This window comes from Bombus bifarius, unplaced genomic scaffold, assembly GCF_011952205.1.
Source record: "Bombus bifarius isolate JDL3187 unplaced genomic scaffold, Bbif_JDL3187 scf7180000008214, whole genome shotgun sequence".
Lineage (NCBI taxonomy): Eukaryota > Metazoa > Arthropoda > Insecta > Hymenoptera > Apidae > Bombus > Bombus bifarius.
The window spans coordinates 204,054-223,178 of NW_022884517.1; the positions used below are offsets into that span (position 1 = coordinate 204,054).

A 19,125-nucleotide genomic window follows, 5' to 3' on the forward strand; every position below is an offset into this window, starting at 1 on the left:
ATGTAGCAATAACATGATAAAAATCCTATAAAACGGTATAAAAAGTACAATGGATATTTACTCGTACGTATAGTTCACGCTTGGGGTAGTCGGCCAGTGCAGAGATACACACGAGTAATGAAATATTCATGAAACTCGATGTAACGCATAATATAACGTATTTATCCCATGTAACGTTTAAATTAGTCGTATTTCCCACCCGGGAGTGAAGTTGCTTCGAATCGCATAAATTATACCTGGCGAATATGTAAAACGTGTTTGCCTGATATCCGACTGTTAGTATCGAGTATCATTCGTATTTAGCCACTTTAAAAATTTTTATTTTTTTATCTCAAACATGTTTTAACTTAATTATTTCACGATTCTAAATTTTTGAATTCAAACTTTTCATAGAAACACGAGTTACATCTTATAACCATTTTAATTTTAATGTTCGACATATTCCCTCCCAAATAACAATTTTCGAACGTTATTTATTAAAAAAAGAAACCAAAGCCTTGGAATATCGCAGTAGGAAACACGCACCGAAAATATCGCGCTGAGCGTCACGACTAAGCCATTCCAGATATTTTTAACCGATCGAAATTCCATCGCCGAATATCCCATAATTAGGGCTGCTTCGGGGTAGGATCGCTCCACCATATGAAAAAAAAAAAAAATGGAAGAGAACGCAAGAAATAAAAAAACAAGGGAAAAGAAGGCGGTTTGGAAACATCTCCTCTTGTCGTGGAAGTTTCGTGTCGATCGCGGACTTTATTCCCGAAAAATTCAGCGGGCAAAAGACAAGATTACCCTTTCGAATCGAGAATCACCGGTCGACCGAACGTTTCATTCTAACAGCCCGAGGGAAGGCATTCCAGGGATCTCCTTCGGCGGAGCATTCCGAAAGTTTTCACGGTCGCTGTTAATCGGTACGGGCCCCCATAGACGGTGATTCCCTCTCTAGGCAATAATTTCCTCGTTTTTAATGTTTGGCGGTGGACTGCTCGCTCGGTTGCGCGCTTACACGAACGCACACGTGTCCATGCTGAAATCCGTGGCTGGCTATTCGAGAGCAAAATGTTCGCCAGGGGAACGGAAAAGGTACGAACTGAACGAAAGAGAAAGAAACCGAAGTTAAAAGCCGCGTGAATTAGTGTGCAGGGTGGATGAGGGAGTTACGGGGTTGCCCCGTGGGGAAGTGGCCCACCAATTTTAGTATATCGCCTAATAACAGACCAGCCAGAAGAAGAAGAAGGTGCCCCGGGTACCTCCATGATACGTACGTCCCTTGTTCGTGCTGCGCCACCCATAACCCACCGCTGACTTAGCCTCTGGTCACGGGAGGTGAGCTTCGTTCAACCAAACCCGCAGCCAAACGAAATATTGTTGAAATTATAACGCGGCAACGATGACGGCACGACTCCTTCGTCTGTCCAACTTAATGGAGGTACTAAGTAGTGATCGGGTTATTCGATGAATGATCCCCGCGTTTGGAGAGAAAGCGGATTCTTTCTCGTACATCTTGCGAAACTATCTGAGGTTTGATCTTCTTAATCAACGAAGGACAAGTCAATCCCTGTCTACCGAGCTCGCCTGATTTAGATTTAAACATTTCTAGTTCTGTAAAAAAAGAATACTATATACTCACTATCATAGTGGAAAGATTCAGATTCCAATTAAACGCTACACCAACAATCCATTCGTTTTCCGATTATTTACAGAAAAAGCACTGCATACATTAATTTTCCCATCTTACCTGCATCCATATAATATTTCCTTTCCCCTCCGTACTAACCTTCCCACAACACAAATTTCAATCTGCCGTTCTACCATTCCCACGGTCACCAGCTCTCGTATAACCAAAATCATTATCTTCCCGTATCTTCTCATTCGTATAATCATTTACGATCGTGATTGCGATCATCGAGACACCGTTCAACAGCTTCCTTGAATAGAAATAGAACAACGCGACGAGTTGCTCTCATCCGGTCACGCCGCATTACGCAATATTTTAAATATCCACGGGAGAACGCGCTTCTTCTTTCCTGTCTCGATTAGAGTCGCGCGCGAGTTCAATGAAACCGAATGTCCGCCGATAAGTACGACATTCCTGCGTGATTATGCACGACTTTGATTTAGCCTAGCTACACGCGATCAATAGTCTCGCATCCACCTAGCCATCAACCAGTCACGATTAAATGAAGGCACGGTCAATCGAAAAATAGAGTACTGTTACCTACATTTGATTATTTTAACGATTGTAAACGTATTTGAACTAGAATTTACTGTATATATTAAAAGAGTGAGATTCAATAAAATGTTGAGCTTCTCGAACATTAAATTAATCAACCCATTATCAATTATCGAAAAACCGATGATTTCTTTCTATAAGTTCATTTGTTGCAATCGTATGTAGAACTTTGCTAGTTCACAATAATTTCTATAACTGCGACAAAGACAGCTTCACGATCAGCTATATTGTTTAAGTGCAATAAATACAAGATCAGTGTTAAAGATTCGAATCGACTACACTTTTCTGTATTAAGACTCTCGATTTATCAAATTTAGGGGTTTATTAAAACATTTACTCTTTCCCTTTCATAGAAGGTATTCGAATCATTAATATCTGTCATACAATGCTCACGATTCAATCTTCTGTACGAAGACGTTCTCTCCGGTTTTCCGGTCAACTGGGCCCTACGAATAATCGTTGTTGCGTGAGACGCTCGCGCCATGGATCGCGAAAACGCCGCCACGCCACGCCGTATCGCGCTGAAGTGAGACAAGCCAAACCGAGCCGGGCCACAGCAGCAAGCATTACATCGCAAGAAAGGACGATTATAATTATAGGTAATAGTTAATAATTAATAATAAAACTAATAGTGTAAATTTAAAATAGAAGTAAGAATTAATAGGTAGTAGATAGGAGCGCAACTCGAAGCGCATTAATTAGAATTAATTAGAAACGTTTCACGAGCGGCGGTCAACAGATCCTTTATACAGGACTAGTGGAACCCTCCCCAGACAACGCGATGAATATCAATCTTCGAGCAACCGATTTAATACGACTCGCTCTTACCTGCGCGATACCGGTCATGGTTTCTTGGCCAAGAACGGGAAACGCCGTTAGAGCAGCAATTTCGCGTCAAATTCTTTCGATTCTGACGCGCTATGAACTTAGAACGCTTAACGGGAGTCCTGATATACCGATTTCGGTATATTTAATTATTGTGATTGCTTTTTAAATAAACGATCGGTGTAGAATAGGTAGCGAGATGCCGAACGCGCAACTTCGGTCGAAGTGGTTTTGATGACAGCGGTTACTGAAGATTGAGAAAATCTAGCATAAGTTGCGCGTTAATTTGAGAAGGAAATACATAAAGTAATTTTAATTCTTGAATTTTCCATTTTGTAATACGACATAGCAAGGTAAACGATGTTTCGTGCCATATAAATTTTCAGCTCCAAGATATTTGGTCTCCTATTGGGAAAAACCGTATTATTGTTTACCGAATGTCATGGTTCATAGAAACAACTGGAAACATCAAATTCTTTTCCTTAAATTATTAGACGTTATCCAAAGGTCGGCTCTTTTAAAAGTTTTCACATGCGCAAAATGAACTTTGCCATATTCGGAAGAGGGACCCGTAATTATTGCGCTGGAACGCGGAGCGTAGTTGAGAGCGGAGTTAATTACTTCTAGATTTTATATACGTCGTATCTCGTTCGCGTAACCACGGACGGAAAGTCAGAAGTCAGTCTTTAGACGAGTGAATGATGAAGCGCGTAGGCAGGCGTATTTTTTTCTCTTAATTGCACCATAATACACGGCAGTATAACATACTACTTCCGGCTGATAAGTAAGTAACACTTTGTTCGTGGTAGCGTAGCTGTGTATTGGCAGTGGTGTAACACGTGTTTCTTGTTTGTCATTAACGTCCGCCGTCGTAAAATGCTCGATTACCGCTGATCGATTGCTAAGAGCTGGTTAATTCGTGGTATAAACTCGCCTTTGAAGAATATCGATGTGCGCACGTCTTGATTCGCTGAATATCAATTTGTGAACGCTCGCGCACACTAGCAGGCAATTAGACCGCACCAATGATGACAAATTTCTCTCCACATTTTATAAATCGAGTCACTTATTAACCACCGCTGCCCAGAGTCGGCTGAAATACTAATCAGCAATTGATTGAATATTTGAGATCGATTAATCTCTTTAATCCATCGATTACTGCGTTAACGATATTCGATTTTTATCGAGAGGATACAATTATTAGCATTAGCATATATTCTTTGTATACGTAAAGGTGAAAAATTCTATGAGCAATTATTATACTTTGAATATTTGGTACAAATTATGAACTACATTTACATTATACATCGTACACAGCATGACTGTAGCTTATACGTCAATCTTTTCTAGCTGTACGATCGTTCCCATATAGATCGATCCCACTACAAATCACTAGAAAGAACGATCAAAAATATCATCCTAAAATAAGTGAATTGCTACGATGAAGCAAGGTACCTGCAACATTTAAAAGACACGAAACATTGAGTTCGTGGACTTTCCTTAACGAGACACTATTTGTCCAGCGATAAATCGTGACGAATACATTACACACTGACGGACAAGCTGGAAGTAGTAGATAAATCTAACAAGTTCTAAACCCGCCTATCGTTACAAATTGTTGGAACATCTTTCGGTTGTCGAGCAGTCGAACGATGTTTCCACTTTTGACGTTACGTTCGCGATATCTAATTAAAGGAAGTCGCGAATGCAGGGATAATTTACAAGCAACGAAGTTCCCTGGGCAAACTGAAACCAGCGTCTGATAGACAGCGCTGGCTAGAATGAATAATAGGGCAGTTACGTGCGCGAAGTGTCTTGGACTTAATGACCCAACCGCATGGTTGTGATGCCGTGAACTACACGATGTTTTACATTTCACGAACGATGCGCCCAGGAATCAGGGAATTAAGGTCGATTCACATTTAACGATGCGACAACTATCGACCAAGGAGAACAGTGTCGAACAAGAACCAGTTTCGAGACGTTGAACACAACCAATAAAAGACAAAGAAACTGATAAGAATTTGATCACACCTTATTACTCGTACAAGTAACATTTTTAATGCCTTTCGCGTCACCTTAAGCAGAAATAATCATCCTAGATACAGGTATAAAAATGGGACTTAAGTTATCGACATGTTTTCTGTTACACTCATAAAACGCTGAATTATGCAGTAAAGTATGGAATTCTCATTTTAGCGTTGTTCGGGAACATCTATAACTTACAGGTTATTTCTATGTAACGAACACCATTGGCATTTCATATTTGATATACATAATACCCAAAGATCGAGATAGGAAAGCAACCAATTTCAAAGGAAAAGATCTAAATTATCAAAATTTGAAGCGAGAAATCAAAATGTAAACATATATATTTGTAGGAAAACCCTTCTAAATGGTACAGTAACGCAATTTCAACGACGATTGTATTTGCATATTCGAGATAAGAGCAAATTGTAAGGCAAGCCTGTCGTTTTGCGTCAAATGCAGCGAAAGAAATTGCTAACACGAATCTTTGATCCTCGATATCAATTGCAGAAAATATTCGCAGCCGACACGAATACCATTCAAATATGTAGTTCCTCCGAAATCAATCTTCGCGTGAAAAGGAAATTACTTTCGGTCTCGGAACAACGACCTACCTTTCTGTCAGGATTGGCAAGCAGGCTATTGTGAATCGAGCCTTATAGTAGGTGTGTCAATCAGTAGCAAAGTAATAGCCGGTTTTAAGTGTCGTTTCGCGTGCGTTTAATGACGGACGGAGACGCGAAACCGCGATTCGAGGACTATGGGATCGCCGCGAAAGAGGCGCGTCCAATGCCGCGTAAGCTGGCAGGCTTACTCTAACATCGCGTGATAGCATCGTCGAAAATATGCCGGTATCGGGAACCACTGACGATGCTTTAATAAGGGACGTGGGTGAAAGGGTGTCCTTTTGAATGTAAATCAACTTGGCGTATATCTGCTATAGATTACGGGTGCATGAATGAATTTAGCAAGAGCCAATATCTCCCAGCAACGAAGACTACTGGTTATTATTGGGCGAAACCCTTGTGCGTTACGTGATGCAATATCTACGCGGTGTACTAAATCGTCGACTTCGAATCATTCGAAGAGCAAATAAATCGGTTTGTAGGTTTATGAAAATTAGTGTCATCGATTATACAGTTTCTACATAGTAATTATTAACATGATTATTACCAAATATTCACCTTAAAACGGCAACGTAATAACATAAAAAAGGGAACCCCTGGTATATTAATAAATTCAAACTTCACTGTAAAACATCCCTTTCGAATTTTGTACAATATGGTTGATAAAACGGCTGAAATTAAAAATTAAGATCTACTCTATTTTTTGTCCAATCTCACAATCAACATTCGGAAGCGTACGAAACCGAACAACTACCGGTCGAAGATTTGAATCATAAAGCCAAGAGAGTAAAGAGTAAGCCAAGAGTAAAGAGAGGCCATTCCACAAGATTAACCATGAATAAAGTAAATGAAAAAGGTTTTAAGTCTGGGTTCGTGGCATACCGTGCTCGCGGATACAGACATCAATGAACATCGAAACCGTCAATAACCGACATCCACCGGTGCAATCTTGATGGCAATTAAGCCGCATCACAGTGCATCATTAAATCATAAACCTTCGTCGGCCAGTTTATCCGCTGGATTTCGCTCTCCCACGCGCCAAACGGCCGTTAATTTGCCACCGAATAAAACTAAAGAGAGCCTCCGGCTGTCGGGTCTTCGTTCTCCGACCGATCTGACCCGTGCACACCAACAAACAACCATCCTTAACTGCCCACCGTGGCCTTCGATTAATGATCACTGAGTTGGCCAATTACGATCGATAATTCCACATTTTCTCTACGTACAATCGATGGTGGTCGTCGTCGATCGTTGTCCACAATCCTCGCCAAAATGCACAATCACAAGAGATAATATGATTTAAAATGTATATATGTTTTAAACCACGTTGAGTAACTTTCAAGTAATCGAGGAGCTACCCGAACATTTTATAAGACAGTTTTTAAATGCAATATACGATATAAGTCCAAATTTTCAAGTTCCAATTGGAAAGGACTTTTTTCACATTTGAATGAAAAGATGCGAATGATTGATCCAATGTTGATTTAATCGCGAAGCGAAACTGTATGGTTAGTTTGATGGTGAGCTTTTACTTTGTAAACTTGTTAAACGCGTTAAATTACTTCGACATCTTGTATTCTCGATTCATCCAAAAAATTTACAAGAAAGCGTATCAAAAGTGCACAATCTCAACGCTCGTTGAAAAGGCGACATTCACTGCTGTGTAAGTACTTGCATGTACGCCACGCAGGAAGATTGAATCGTGGCGTGTCTGAGAGGTTTTTAGCGTGACGCGTAACGACGGAGAAACGTGTGCAACACGGGTGCGTTGCTGCTCTGCGTTCTTGCCTCCGGCGTGTTATAGTAGGTCGTGGCGTTAAATTTCGGACGATGATTTGTGCGTAGAATTGGTCGCGGTGCGGGCGTGCTTCGCGCGCGCAATTGCCGCGACGATGAAATATGGAATGCGTGAGGTGACCTGTTTTATGACCGGGTATCCTGCTCGCGATCGACGATGAATCTTTGAAAGGATCGGTATTTTTGTCGTGAGTCTATATGAAATATTCAATATAGAAAAAATTATTGGATGAGAGATTCAAAGTAATTTGTGGATGTTGTTATTTTGGCCGATGGCGGAGTATATTGGCTAACGGTAATTTTGGTATTTTAGAAGCAGAAAATACGATTAAAATAATATGCCACATAACTATCCAGAAATAGCACTGAGCAACAAACTCGAAATAATTTTGTTCACAAATGCTAGAAATCTACAAAATTTAATATTATCAAAATAAATGTACAAATGAGACTTCTTTTATCGAAAATGGCTTAGTAATTATAATCGACATAAATTGATAATTCTTAAATGTAAGTTATGATTTATCGTGTATTACTTGATATAAATAATACGATTTACAAAATGGCTGTAGGTTGATTCTTTGCGAATTCCTATCAGAATTGAGACATTTATTAAATCGGCATGTTCCGTCGAAAGAAGCGCCAGTCATTTCGCTCCCCTTAATGAGCGTACGTGATGGGCATATCGATAATTATTATCGATGTATAGCACACGACAATATTCAGATACGTTAATCGTTTTACACCTGTAATAAATAGCGAATAAATGTACATTTTCCACATTGTTACGCGTATTATAAGACTGATAAATGTTTAAGTTAAAAATATTATACGTTTAAGACAAAAAATGTTTTTATGCCTTATTATTGGGAGGATTGGGGGAACCGTTAAATAATCAAATTTTTATTAAACGCAATACGCTGTTGAAGACCTTTCTAAACATGAAATATTGGAGATAGAAAATTGTTGCATCGAGCACCAGTAGCAAAAAATATACGACTCTCCTCTGACTACTCATGCAATTAAAGTATGTAACCTATGCAGTTAGCAAAACATCCGTTACTTAATACTCTACACCTTTTTGCAAACTAACGTTAAGATTTCAACGTATTCGCTAAAAAAATTCATCAAACGGTTAATGCGCTAATGAGAATCAAAGAAAAATTACATTCCGTTTTCTGAATTACCGCATTTTTTCTCACTGTCGTTATTTCCTACACTATGTTTATTCTAAAATATTAAGTCACAGATTCAGTCGAAACAATCCAACAAACCAGAGTAACAAACTTTATATTTTATCGCACGGGAAATTTACGAATTCTGATGTAATAACGTACCACTTCTCAGATAAAAACAACAATTTTATTTAATTCTTGTGATGTGAGGAAATATCACTTTCATCGATGAAAGTGCCAGATAGTCAGGTAAATCATATCGAAAGAGAATATCTGTAGCAGATAGACAATTACGAAACAACAACGCAATATCTACGGGCAAAAGCAATTAACACCATGTTCATTACGTGACGCGTCTGTGCGAAATTGCCCCATGAACCGATAATCATTCTAAAATAGACGAATATTGCCCACTTTTGGTGATGGAGCTCTTAAATACTGAAATAAAGCGGGGTCTCTTGAAAATTATTTACTATTTTTACGAAACGCATTTAAACCCCGGGAAACAGGAAACGTTCAGAACGTAATTGGAATACCTTCCTGCCTTTTAGAATCTTGTGCAATTTGCTTGCAACATTCCATGTTATATTAAGGAGATAACGTGAAATAACGTATTTTCATCATGTTAACATGAAGTAGTTCGTCCGAAGTCCCGTTCAAGCATTAATAATATCAGGCGGAATCTATCTTGTTAATAGTAATGGATAAAATTAAAGATAAGTCATATTTTATGCTTCAAATCATGCTATGCTGGAAATATGTAATGTAGCGAATTATTACACGTACAACATATGCATCTCCTCTGTTTCATGATTCTAAAAATAATATAATAACAACCCCATAATATAATATTATTCTTTCATTGAGTACACTCGTACGACAAATTTTCTCATATGCTTCAAGGCTTCAAAGAAAATTGAGAAATGTAAGATGGTAATTCTATTCAGTACCTACACTAATTTAGCTTGTCCGTAGAGCAAACCACAGTGTTAAGGGATATTGTGTATCGCGATTTGATTTCAGCACGAAAAAGACACTTTTGTCGGACATAAAATTATTGTTAAGGGTACACGCGAAAAGGAACACACGTTTGCGACACAAGTTCGCCCACATCGCCTACCCACCTTTTATATACTTGATTTCTATTGCCAGAAAAGGCCTAAGCGTGGGTGTACGAAATTTCTGCGCGCTGTTACTAGGTTGTGCATAAAAAGACGCGATTAATTTCTCGTAAGAATAATTTAACGATGTAGTCGCAATGCGACTACATGTGAGATCGTAATGCATGTACTTACTCGCTATCGTAAATAGATGAAGCTCGCGGAAGGGCATTAATGGGTATCCATCGAAATCCAAGTCAATGAATATTCTAATTAAAAGAGACAAAAGATCGGATAGCAACTCACCAAAACATCTTGCAGTAGTTCGTGTTCGTCGAGAAGTATCACTTTGCAATGAAGAAGACGGGGCCTACGGCTTCCGGCCGGCCGAAGTCCAGGGCAGAGCCACTCCACCACCATCTCTTCCTTCGGCAGCCCTCGTTTCCCTTGTGATTCCTTCCTGGCTTTACTCGTTCATCCGCTCATCGGTTTCGGTCATCCTGAAAGATGAGGACGACGCTGTAATCCGATCAAAACTATCGCCGTTGCAGCTCGTATACACTGATGCAGACGAACACGATGTAATCGATCTAATCTCGGGGAACCAAAGACCAAAGTTGCGAGACATTTAACCCTTACGCGCTTAGTAACGCGCGTCCTTTTTTAAAAGGGACGAATAATTTTTCGATCGAATACAGCCTCCGTAGGATTAATTTTTATACTTAAAATAATTAATAGATCTTTGAAATACAACGAAAAGTAAAAATCGGTTTAATCAAATATTAAAAGTAATAATGGGAATTCGTTGAAATTTTAACGAATGTAAATGATCAATTTATATTTCAATTACAAAAAAATGACGAATGGAAGGTGTCTCCGTTGTAAATAAATTGCATCGCAATCATTCACTAAGACTACAATTTTCTATCTATATTACATTCCCCTGAAATAAGTTTTCACCGTGTTAATACATAACACACAATGACTAAATCTAACACGCTCGAATAATCATTTATTAAATACTAACTCAGTTATAATATCAATATATTTGCAGTACCAGAATACTTGTTCAATGCTTGTTCTGCTAAAATAAGAAATACAATTAATAAACGAAATAAACTAATATCCGACGAATAATTCACTGCGATTCGGAGCGATGAATGAAGCAAACCTGAAAACGTTCGGAGTTCTTCAAATGCGAGTTCAATGGGCGTAGGTTCAACGAAACCAATTAAAATTGCCCCGTACGATGAATGAATAAGTGGACGAATTAACTAATGCTTTTGAACCTAAGGGAATTACATGTCCACCGCGACAATAGAATAATGAAACACTAACGAATCGCAAAAGCGTCAGGCTCGATGGCCTAACGATTCGTATGGCAAAGGTTGGTCGAAAAGAAAACTGACTCGTTGATCAGTCACCAGGAGGATATCGCTGGATCTGATCGTTAATCAGATAGATACTTATCTTGTGTCTTCCATAAGATCCATGAACGGGACACGCTTGTGCGACTAATAGAGTCGACTTCGTGAACAACAAGAAGAAAACGAGGAAAAAAGCGAAGGAAAAAGAGTAGGAATAGAGAAAGGAGGACATGAAACGAAGTTGAATTATCTACATCTTTGTTCAAAACGTCGTCGAAAAAGACGCGTATAAGAGTAGAATGATTGGCTCGGTGCAATTGATTTCGTGATTTATGACATCCAGACACGATCGAGGAAGATCGAAAGTTGCTAAGAGGAAAAGTTGATTTTTCGATCACTTCGTCTCCTGCAACGTTCGATCTTCCTTTTTCTTTAAAACGACAACCACCATCTAGAACCTAGGCGAACATCGAGAAGTCCTTCCGCGAAAACAACACAAAAAAATAGGTCCGATGAAAAGTCAACGAGGTGTTTCAAAGTGAGAACTGCTTCCATACCATTAAGATACATCACGCGATCGTGCTAAGCACGATAAATTATCTACAATGCAAATTTCTACGGTACACAAATCTCGAAACGGCCTGCTCCATCGACGCATTCGTTTTAAGTATATCAAGCAAATTTATGCACGCCTCTTTCCCGCGCATAATTATACTGCGCTATAAACATTATTTACATAACAAGTTCAAGTAACAAATATCGTGGCGACGCGGTGTAAAATCCGTACGATGCGGAGCGGCGCAGCTGAAACAGTGCCAGCCGGTTTCAACTCGGTTAAACGTACCGAATACCGAAATACAACTCTGAGATTCAAACATGCCGCCGATGTGTATCGCCGACGTCGATCCTCTGCCAAACTAAATATTCGCGTGCTGTAGTGAAAATCAACTTATCAATTAAATTACTCGATAAATCAACGAAATAGAATAACGTGAATATCAATTATTCGTCTTCTGGTTTATACACGAGCCAAACTAGCAGCACTCCTCCACTAGCACTCCACTAGCAGAAATCCTCTCGAACGTATGCCAACAGGTCTCCGATAATCATTCAGATAATTTTTTTAATCCAATGCGACAGGTGGGATTCTATTACAGGGAAGAGACCCAAGATGTAACATAATTTTTTTTATGAGTTTAGTGCGATAGTGATTAGCGATACTAACGCTGCGCATTGTCGTTGCAGCAAAAACAGAATTTAGAAAAAAAATCTTGACGCAAAAGGCAATAGATAGAATCGGCGAATCATTTTACTGGCAAAGTTTGGACAACAATACTGAGCATAACCGATCCACTATAACTAGACGATCACAAATTTATCTTCAACGCCTCGAACCGCGAGGTGTGCTTCCTACTCTGACTCTAAAAAATCGTAAACAGCTCGCTACTCGCCGTTCGGCTACTCGTCTGTACCGTTAGCTCATAGTTCCGACGTAAGTAACATCTCGAATACGATCGCCTGACTATTCGACGCGCGCTCATCCGTGCGGTAACCCACGTGTATGTAGTATGTACGCGCGCTAATACTATACGAGTGGCTGTCACTTAAAATACCATCGCTTTGAGACCTGTTGGCATGCATCTCCACTTTGGTTGCTAGGCTGCAAAAAATTTACTAGCAAGCAAAACCTCCTGGAGCCAAGGAAATCGATATGGAGATGAGAGGCGGCATTCGCTATCGCGATGCGGGTGTTCCATATTTATCGATGGAATATATTTAACTATCGATGGAAATATTAATACAAAGCCAGAAGCAGGAAACGAGTTGCAGAAGTTGGTGATCGTCGCAAGACGTTGCGAGTTTAATTGTACATATTTTAAAACGTTTGAAACACGTAATATAAAGTGTGACGATCGTTGCATTATCATCGATTTAAAGGAAAGTAATTTTTTTAAATAAAAACATTGATCCAATTATAGTAAATTAGGGGAAAAGTTACGGTACTTTGAATTCTTCGAAACCTACGAGGTTTACGGTATAACTTTATACGTTTTATATTAAATTTCCAGTCTGATACCTTCAATACTTGTATATATAAAACTACAAAATTACATAAATTATTAAAATCTAAAGGTACGTTAAAACATTTGTCCACGACTTTTTCAGTCTCGTTTAAAATCGAAACGCCTACAGCTCTTCAACACAATGCATCTCTCATGAAACCCGGTTACCAAGACACCGAAAGCACACACCATTATTGCAATTCAGCCAGAACATATTCACGATACGGTATCTCATTGTCTCAGGCTATTTATATCGCGACGCTATTCGCGTAGGTCACGGTGATGCACGGCCGAACGAACCGATTAAAAAGCGAAGGTAGCCGCTGCGCCGCGCCGCGCCGCGCCATGATGAGTGCATGTACGCCGCGAGTGCATCGTGAGTACACTGCAAAAAGGATCCAAGGGTGTATTGATAAATGCGCCAGTATATAGGCGAGGGTAAATCATCGAAGAACTTCTTTCCCGTTGGACTGGCACGTCGGTGCAATTTAAATATTTAAACTCATTAAGCCGGCGCAAAATTACGCCGCGAGACTCCGACCATTTCGCCATCCATCCAATGTATTTCAATCGCGGTGATTTGCAATTGAATATTTGTCCGTTCGTTTTACAATGTTCGAGTGGTTGGTTTTCGATTCGAGAAAGAACGTTCGTAAACAGTAGGAGGGCTGTTTTCCTCTCTTTTCTCTTCGGTCTGCTATCTCTCTGTCCATCCCCTTCTTCGAAACTGGACTCAACTAAAAATTACGCGTGAACGTTGACCGGCGCAGCGCGCAATATATCAACCCTTGAGAAGAATGTCCCTACGCTCGACGAATCGCTAAGAAAATTAATGGTTCGTGCTTCGCATTCTTCAGAGAAGCTTTGAATGCCGAAGGTATCCTGTCGTTTGGAAAGTAGCCTTCTAGGTTCTGGTAACGCGTTCACGCTCCCGAGTGCTATTGCACCCTCGGTGCGTTCTCCTCCTGGCTCGCGCCATCGTCTCGCCGCGATCGTCGCGGTTTTGTGAACGTGTTCACGTATTATTCATTAGCTGACGCCGTTCACCGCTGTCACGCCGCCTGATGAATTATTTTATTCGTTCGTACACGCCGCGCGTACCAGCGTCTCGATGTCGAATTCTAATCGAACACAGCTGAAATCTAGTGTCTTTCACGTACAATCAAGATAAGTTATTGTGCGTGGATTTTTGCAAAACGGCCGTTGAAGCTGATGGGGTTGGGAAAGAATATTGCGAGACTTTCGAAGCTCGTTGCTTGAATTTTGATCGTGTGGTAAGAATCAGGTCACTCGAGTCGATCAGACATACGAATCGAGTCTGCTACTTTAACATATTAAAATTAATCCGATATCCACGAGATCATGCTGCGAATTAAACATAACAAACCACTCTGGCGTTAATGTTACACTCTCGCTCGCTTCACGCAAAGTATTCATACGAACATAAAGTTGACAGAAGAATAATCCTCGCGTAGCAATTAAGAAATCAATATTATTTTCTTAGCCGCATCAAACTATTAAAATTCCTTCTGAAAAGTCGACCTATTAATTTGAGGTGTTATCGTCGATGCCTAACCTTAATCAATCAGCCATCACACAGTCTTGGTACCTCGTTATCCAAACCGTATAGTACTTTCTCCTAACGAAATACGCCTACGTTTCTAAACGCGACTGCCTAAGACTGATATTCTCCTATATCTTTTTTTAGTAATAGATCTACAGAAATCAAGGTCAGGTGTGGTTCTGGCCGTCTATCGTTTCTCTGTGGCGACGAATGTAATTGTTTCCCGTCACGTAGAAGCAGAAACTTTCGAGCGATAGACGCCCGTGACAAGTCGCTCCGGCAGAAGGTCAAGAGACCAAGGTACACCTCGCGTCCTCGTATCGCGGTGAAAAATGTCTGTTCAATGTGCCGAACTGTGGCGAGTGCCGTTGAACCCTGGCGAACGCGAGCTCCAATGTCTTGCTCGATGCATCGGTGAAACAGGTTTTGTATCCAGAATTCCCGAATCTGACCCGGGATAATAGAAACCGACGAAGCTTAACAAATTGCCACACGGTTGCCCCTTATTGCGGAATTAATTGCAGACGGGCCTGCCTTGTTAGATTAACGCGTCCGTTTTGCTATTCGACTGTGACACGATACCCTTCCAGAACAAGAAAGAGAAAAGAAAAAAAAAAGGAAAGAAATAAGCTCGAATCGCTCGTTCTCCTTCTCGATTCACGAAATTCGGGCTCGGCCAATGATATTTCGTGAATGGACACCACGGTCACGATTACTTTGTTCCGTTGGTTGCGACGTCCTACATGCCGTGTAGTCGTTAAACGAAACAAGCTCCTTGAAACTGATGCAGTTAACCGATACGAAGCTGCAATTTCTTGTGTAAATATCGGCAACGATAGAGCGCCGGCCTCGATTTCGCTTCTCGCTCTCCTTTATCCTTTTCAATTCGAGATTTTTATTCGAGAGAAACGGTCACTTTATGCGATTGATGATCAACTGATACCAAATGGCGGTTAAGTAAAAAATAGAATTTAGATAACTACATCGAAGCAACGGTGAAAAGAACAAAAACAAACGGACTTGCATTGTCTGATTAATCCAGTCAAGCCTACGGGATAGAGTCTCGCATAACAAAACGAACGAATGGAGTCGTCCTTTGACTCTTCTGAGCCTCGTTTCCGGTTTCGTCTAGCCTCATCTTCTACGAACATCGACGGAAGACGCGACTCCCTCGATCCCCCTTACTTTATTCGTACACAACTATTCGGGAAAAAGAAGCGCGCTCGTACAGCCCCATAATTGGTGCTTACAGCTAATAGCCCATTGTCTACCGTAAAGAAGCGGGAAAAATGTTTCATTTATCTGAGACGTTTTCAGAAGCAGCATTGGAAGGGACACGAACGTCGACGATACGTTTCAGAATAGAATGCGAAGTGCGTTCTCGTCCCACATTAAGCATTCGTCGATCGGCTTTAAGGAGGCATTAAATTACGCCGATCAATTTTTCCCATTGCCCGTGCCTGGACCTTTTATCGTTCGCTCATTGATAAGACAAAGGGAAGAAACACACTGTGACGAAGTATCAGGAATATTATCGCATCGAATACAAACAGATAAAGAAAACCTAACTGCAAGAACTCGCACACCAAATAGAAAGAAATCGAAATAATAAACGAAACGTCTGTTTAAGAAGCAGCGGTCGATATCGATATGATACGTTGAATGTCAAGTCGAAACAAAAGCGTTTGCACCATAGGAGATTACAAAAGATAGAACGAAAAAAAAGAAAGTAAGATTGGAGGTAAAGTTGGTAAGAACAGAGTTGAATGATACACACCTTGACCGCGAAACTTAGATCCCAGATCGAAGGTACGCTGTCGCCGCGTTGATCGATGCAGCACGTCCCGCTAGAAGGATCATCACACTTCCGGTGTGTCGAATCACCGCCGGGTCCATAAAACGTCTCCGTATTGACAAACGCGCGCACGAGTCACGAATCGCAGACTATTTATACGTATATACGTCGAAAACGAAAAACCGAACAAAAACCGTGCGACGAGCGAAGCCAAGCCAAGGAAATCAGGCGCCGTCGGTGGTTCACTGGACGCGCGTGAACCAATCGACACGGTGCTGGTGCATGCACTGTGACATATCGGGCGGTGATTTTTGTCTGTCGGGCGAACTCGGCGAGAGCGGGAGCTCGCCACGGCTTAAACTGACCGCGCAGCGAGAATCGATGCGTAGGAAGCAAGTTGGATCGGTAATCGATGACACCAGTGGATTAGACCGCGGCCCCGAGTGCACTGTGCCGTGCTGTGTGTCAAGAGCAGGACGAAGAATAGCTGCGGATACAACCGCGTACAGAGCGAGCAACGTCGTGCCAGGGCAGTGGCTTGGCTCGGATCAGACTGAGCCGAGTCAACCGTAGGATTCAGATGTGCCTTTACCTTGCGCGCCTTTCCTTTCCTCTACCTTTCCTTCGCCACGCGTTCCGTCTTGCTCGCGCGCTCAGACGTCTCGTGCTGTTCACTCTGTTAATCGTGATCGCGTGGACAGTGACGTAGCTTGCCACTCGGGACTCTTCCTTTGCCCGTTGAGCTCAGCCCTCTTCTTCCTTTCGTGTTTGAAACTGCGGCGCGTCACGCGACCACCAAAACTTTTTCAACGCCGATTGTTACTTGGTTAAGTTGTTGCGATTATACGACCGATTCCACTGGCAGCCAGCCTAAATCGACAGCGCAAATTTTTCACCGGACCTGTTGCCAGAATCAGATAGTTTCGAAATAAATCATAATTGCCAGATAGATGGAAGAATTATTGCCAATGCAAATCGATATTCATATAGACATTCATTATTGTACTATACATTATTGTATTAGTTCGTTTATCATGTTGTAGTTTATGCTATTATACTATTTATTATATTATTATATTCTTATTAGTTTCTAATTTGAAAATTATGAAATCGCCTGTTTCTAAGAAATTATTCGTTAAGTTATTATATAACTAGGAATTATTGAAATAGCTGTTTATTCTTTTAAATGACTACTGATTTATTTCCTATGTACCTACCACGAAAGTATGAACTGTGTGTAATTTGGGAATTATATCATCTTCGCACTAAGTAAACGATCTTTAAAAGTGGTAATAATTAAATCATCAACTATTAATTCTCTGTCATTCTATAGAATTTAAAATACATTAAAATTCTAATAAAATGAAAATCTACATGTGATTTGAAAGTTACATGTAATTGAAAAATAAAGACAGCGTTTGTTTCAATGGAAAAAAATAACCACTTATTAGCAGAAGAACTGTAACTAACTTTTCACGTAACTAAAAACGAGTCCGTTTACTCTCATGTACTCGAGAAAAACGATACGGCACTGCGTGTAAGCACAGCATAGCGAAGCGTCTGTCCCTTTCTCAACCGCTACTCACCTTCCTCCGTTGAAGATCTCGGCCTCGTGCCCATCATTCTTCCTAATACTTTGGTACACGCCGCAGAGAAAGGAAGCCCCGTAAAAAGGTGCTGCTCCATAATGCCCATGCAATCGGGTTGACTTCCTAAAAATAAAAGGCAATACGCGACACGTGAATTAAAAGAGCGAAAAGAAAAGGAAGAAAAAAGAGGTAAAACAGAAAAAAGGTTCCTTTAGAACAATCTGTGTCGAAAACTTTATCACTTTTCAAAATGGTATGCCTCGACGCCGTTCCGAGAAGATTTTTTATTCTCGAATTAACATTTATCAAACTGGGTAGAGAAATTGGACAATTTATTTGCCAGGGAACGATAAAGTAAATTGACGCGAGAGCGTCCTATTTAAAACAGGTGTTACAGGTGCATGTTTCGTGGAACAACCGTAGCGTTTTCAAACGATTCCGGCGCTTCTTCTCCAGATCTTACCATGAATTAATATGTATTTCGAACATTCCGAATGACGTTTATTAAAATATTTACGCATTCACCTACAACGCATATGCAATATCGTATTAGATAAACACCGGAATATTGTGGTTAATATTAAATATAATAAAAATATTATTACTTCACTGATTAAAACGTCGTCGTAGGTTTATATAATATTCGATAAAATCAAAACGATTTTAAACTGATTGTATCAAATAGAAAGGAGATATCAATTACCTTATCATTCTTCTAGTTAATGATATTATATTGCGCATAACGATTTGGAATTGCTCGCACAAGAACTACTCTAAAATGTTTCTCTCAAAAAAGTGTCAAATTCAGTCGTTAATACTGCACTCTTTAGATATATTAAAGAACTAAAAAGCGAGTTCGTCGATAAGAAAAGTCGCTCGATAAAATTATGTATATGCTTTCCTGTGATAACATTGTAACATTATTGATTGAATTAGCAAACTGTTTTTATTAACGTCAGAACA

General features: G+C 40.3%; 1 protein-coding gene across 4 annotated transcripts in view; it reads right to left on the reverse strand.

Moving 5' to 3' along the window:
• The window catches only part of LOC117211005 (band 4.1-like protein 4), a 62,405-nt gene extending 43,419 nt beyond the window's left edge, over nt 1-18,986 (reverse strand). For 2 of the 4 annotated variants that reach the window (XM_033454551.1, XM_033454548.1), the window contains exons 1-2: nt 16,556-17,151; nt 10,091-10,284 (exon numbers count right to left, since the gene is read on the reverse strand). In XM_033454551.1, the coding sequence (XP_033310442.1) occupies nt 10,091-10,204 (114 nt within the window). In that variant the 5' untranslated portion in view covers nt 10,205-10,284; nt 16,556-17,151. The other 2 variants (XM_033454549.1, XM_033454550.1) reach the window with 2 other exon arrangements.
• Between the last annotated feature and the right edge of the window lie 139 nt (nt 18,987-19,125).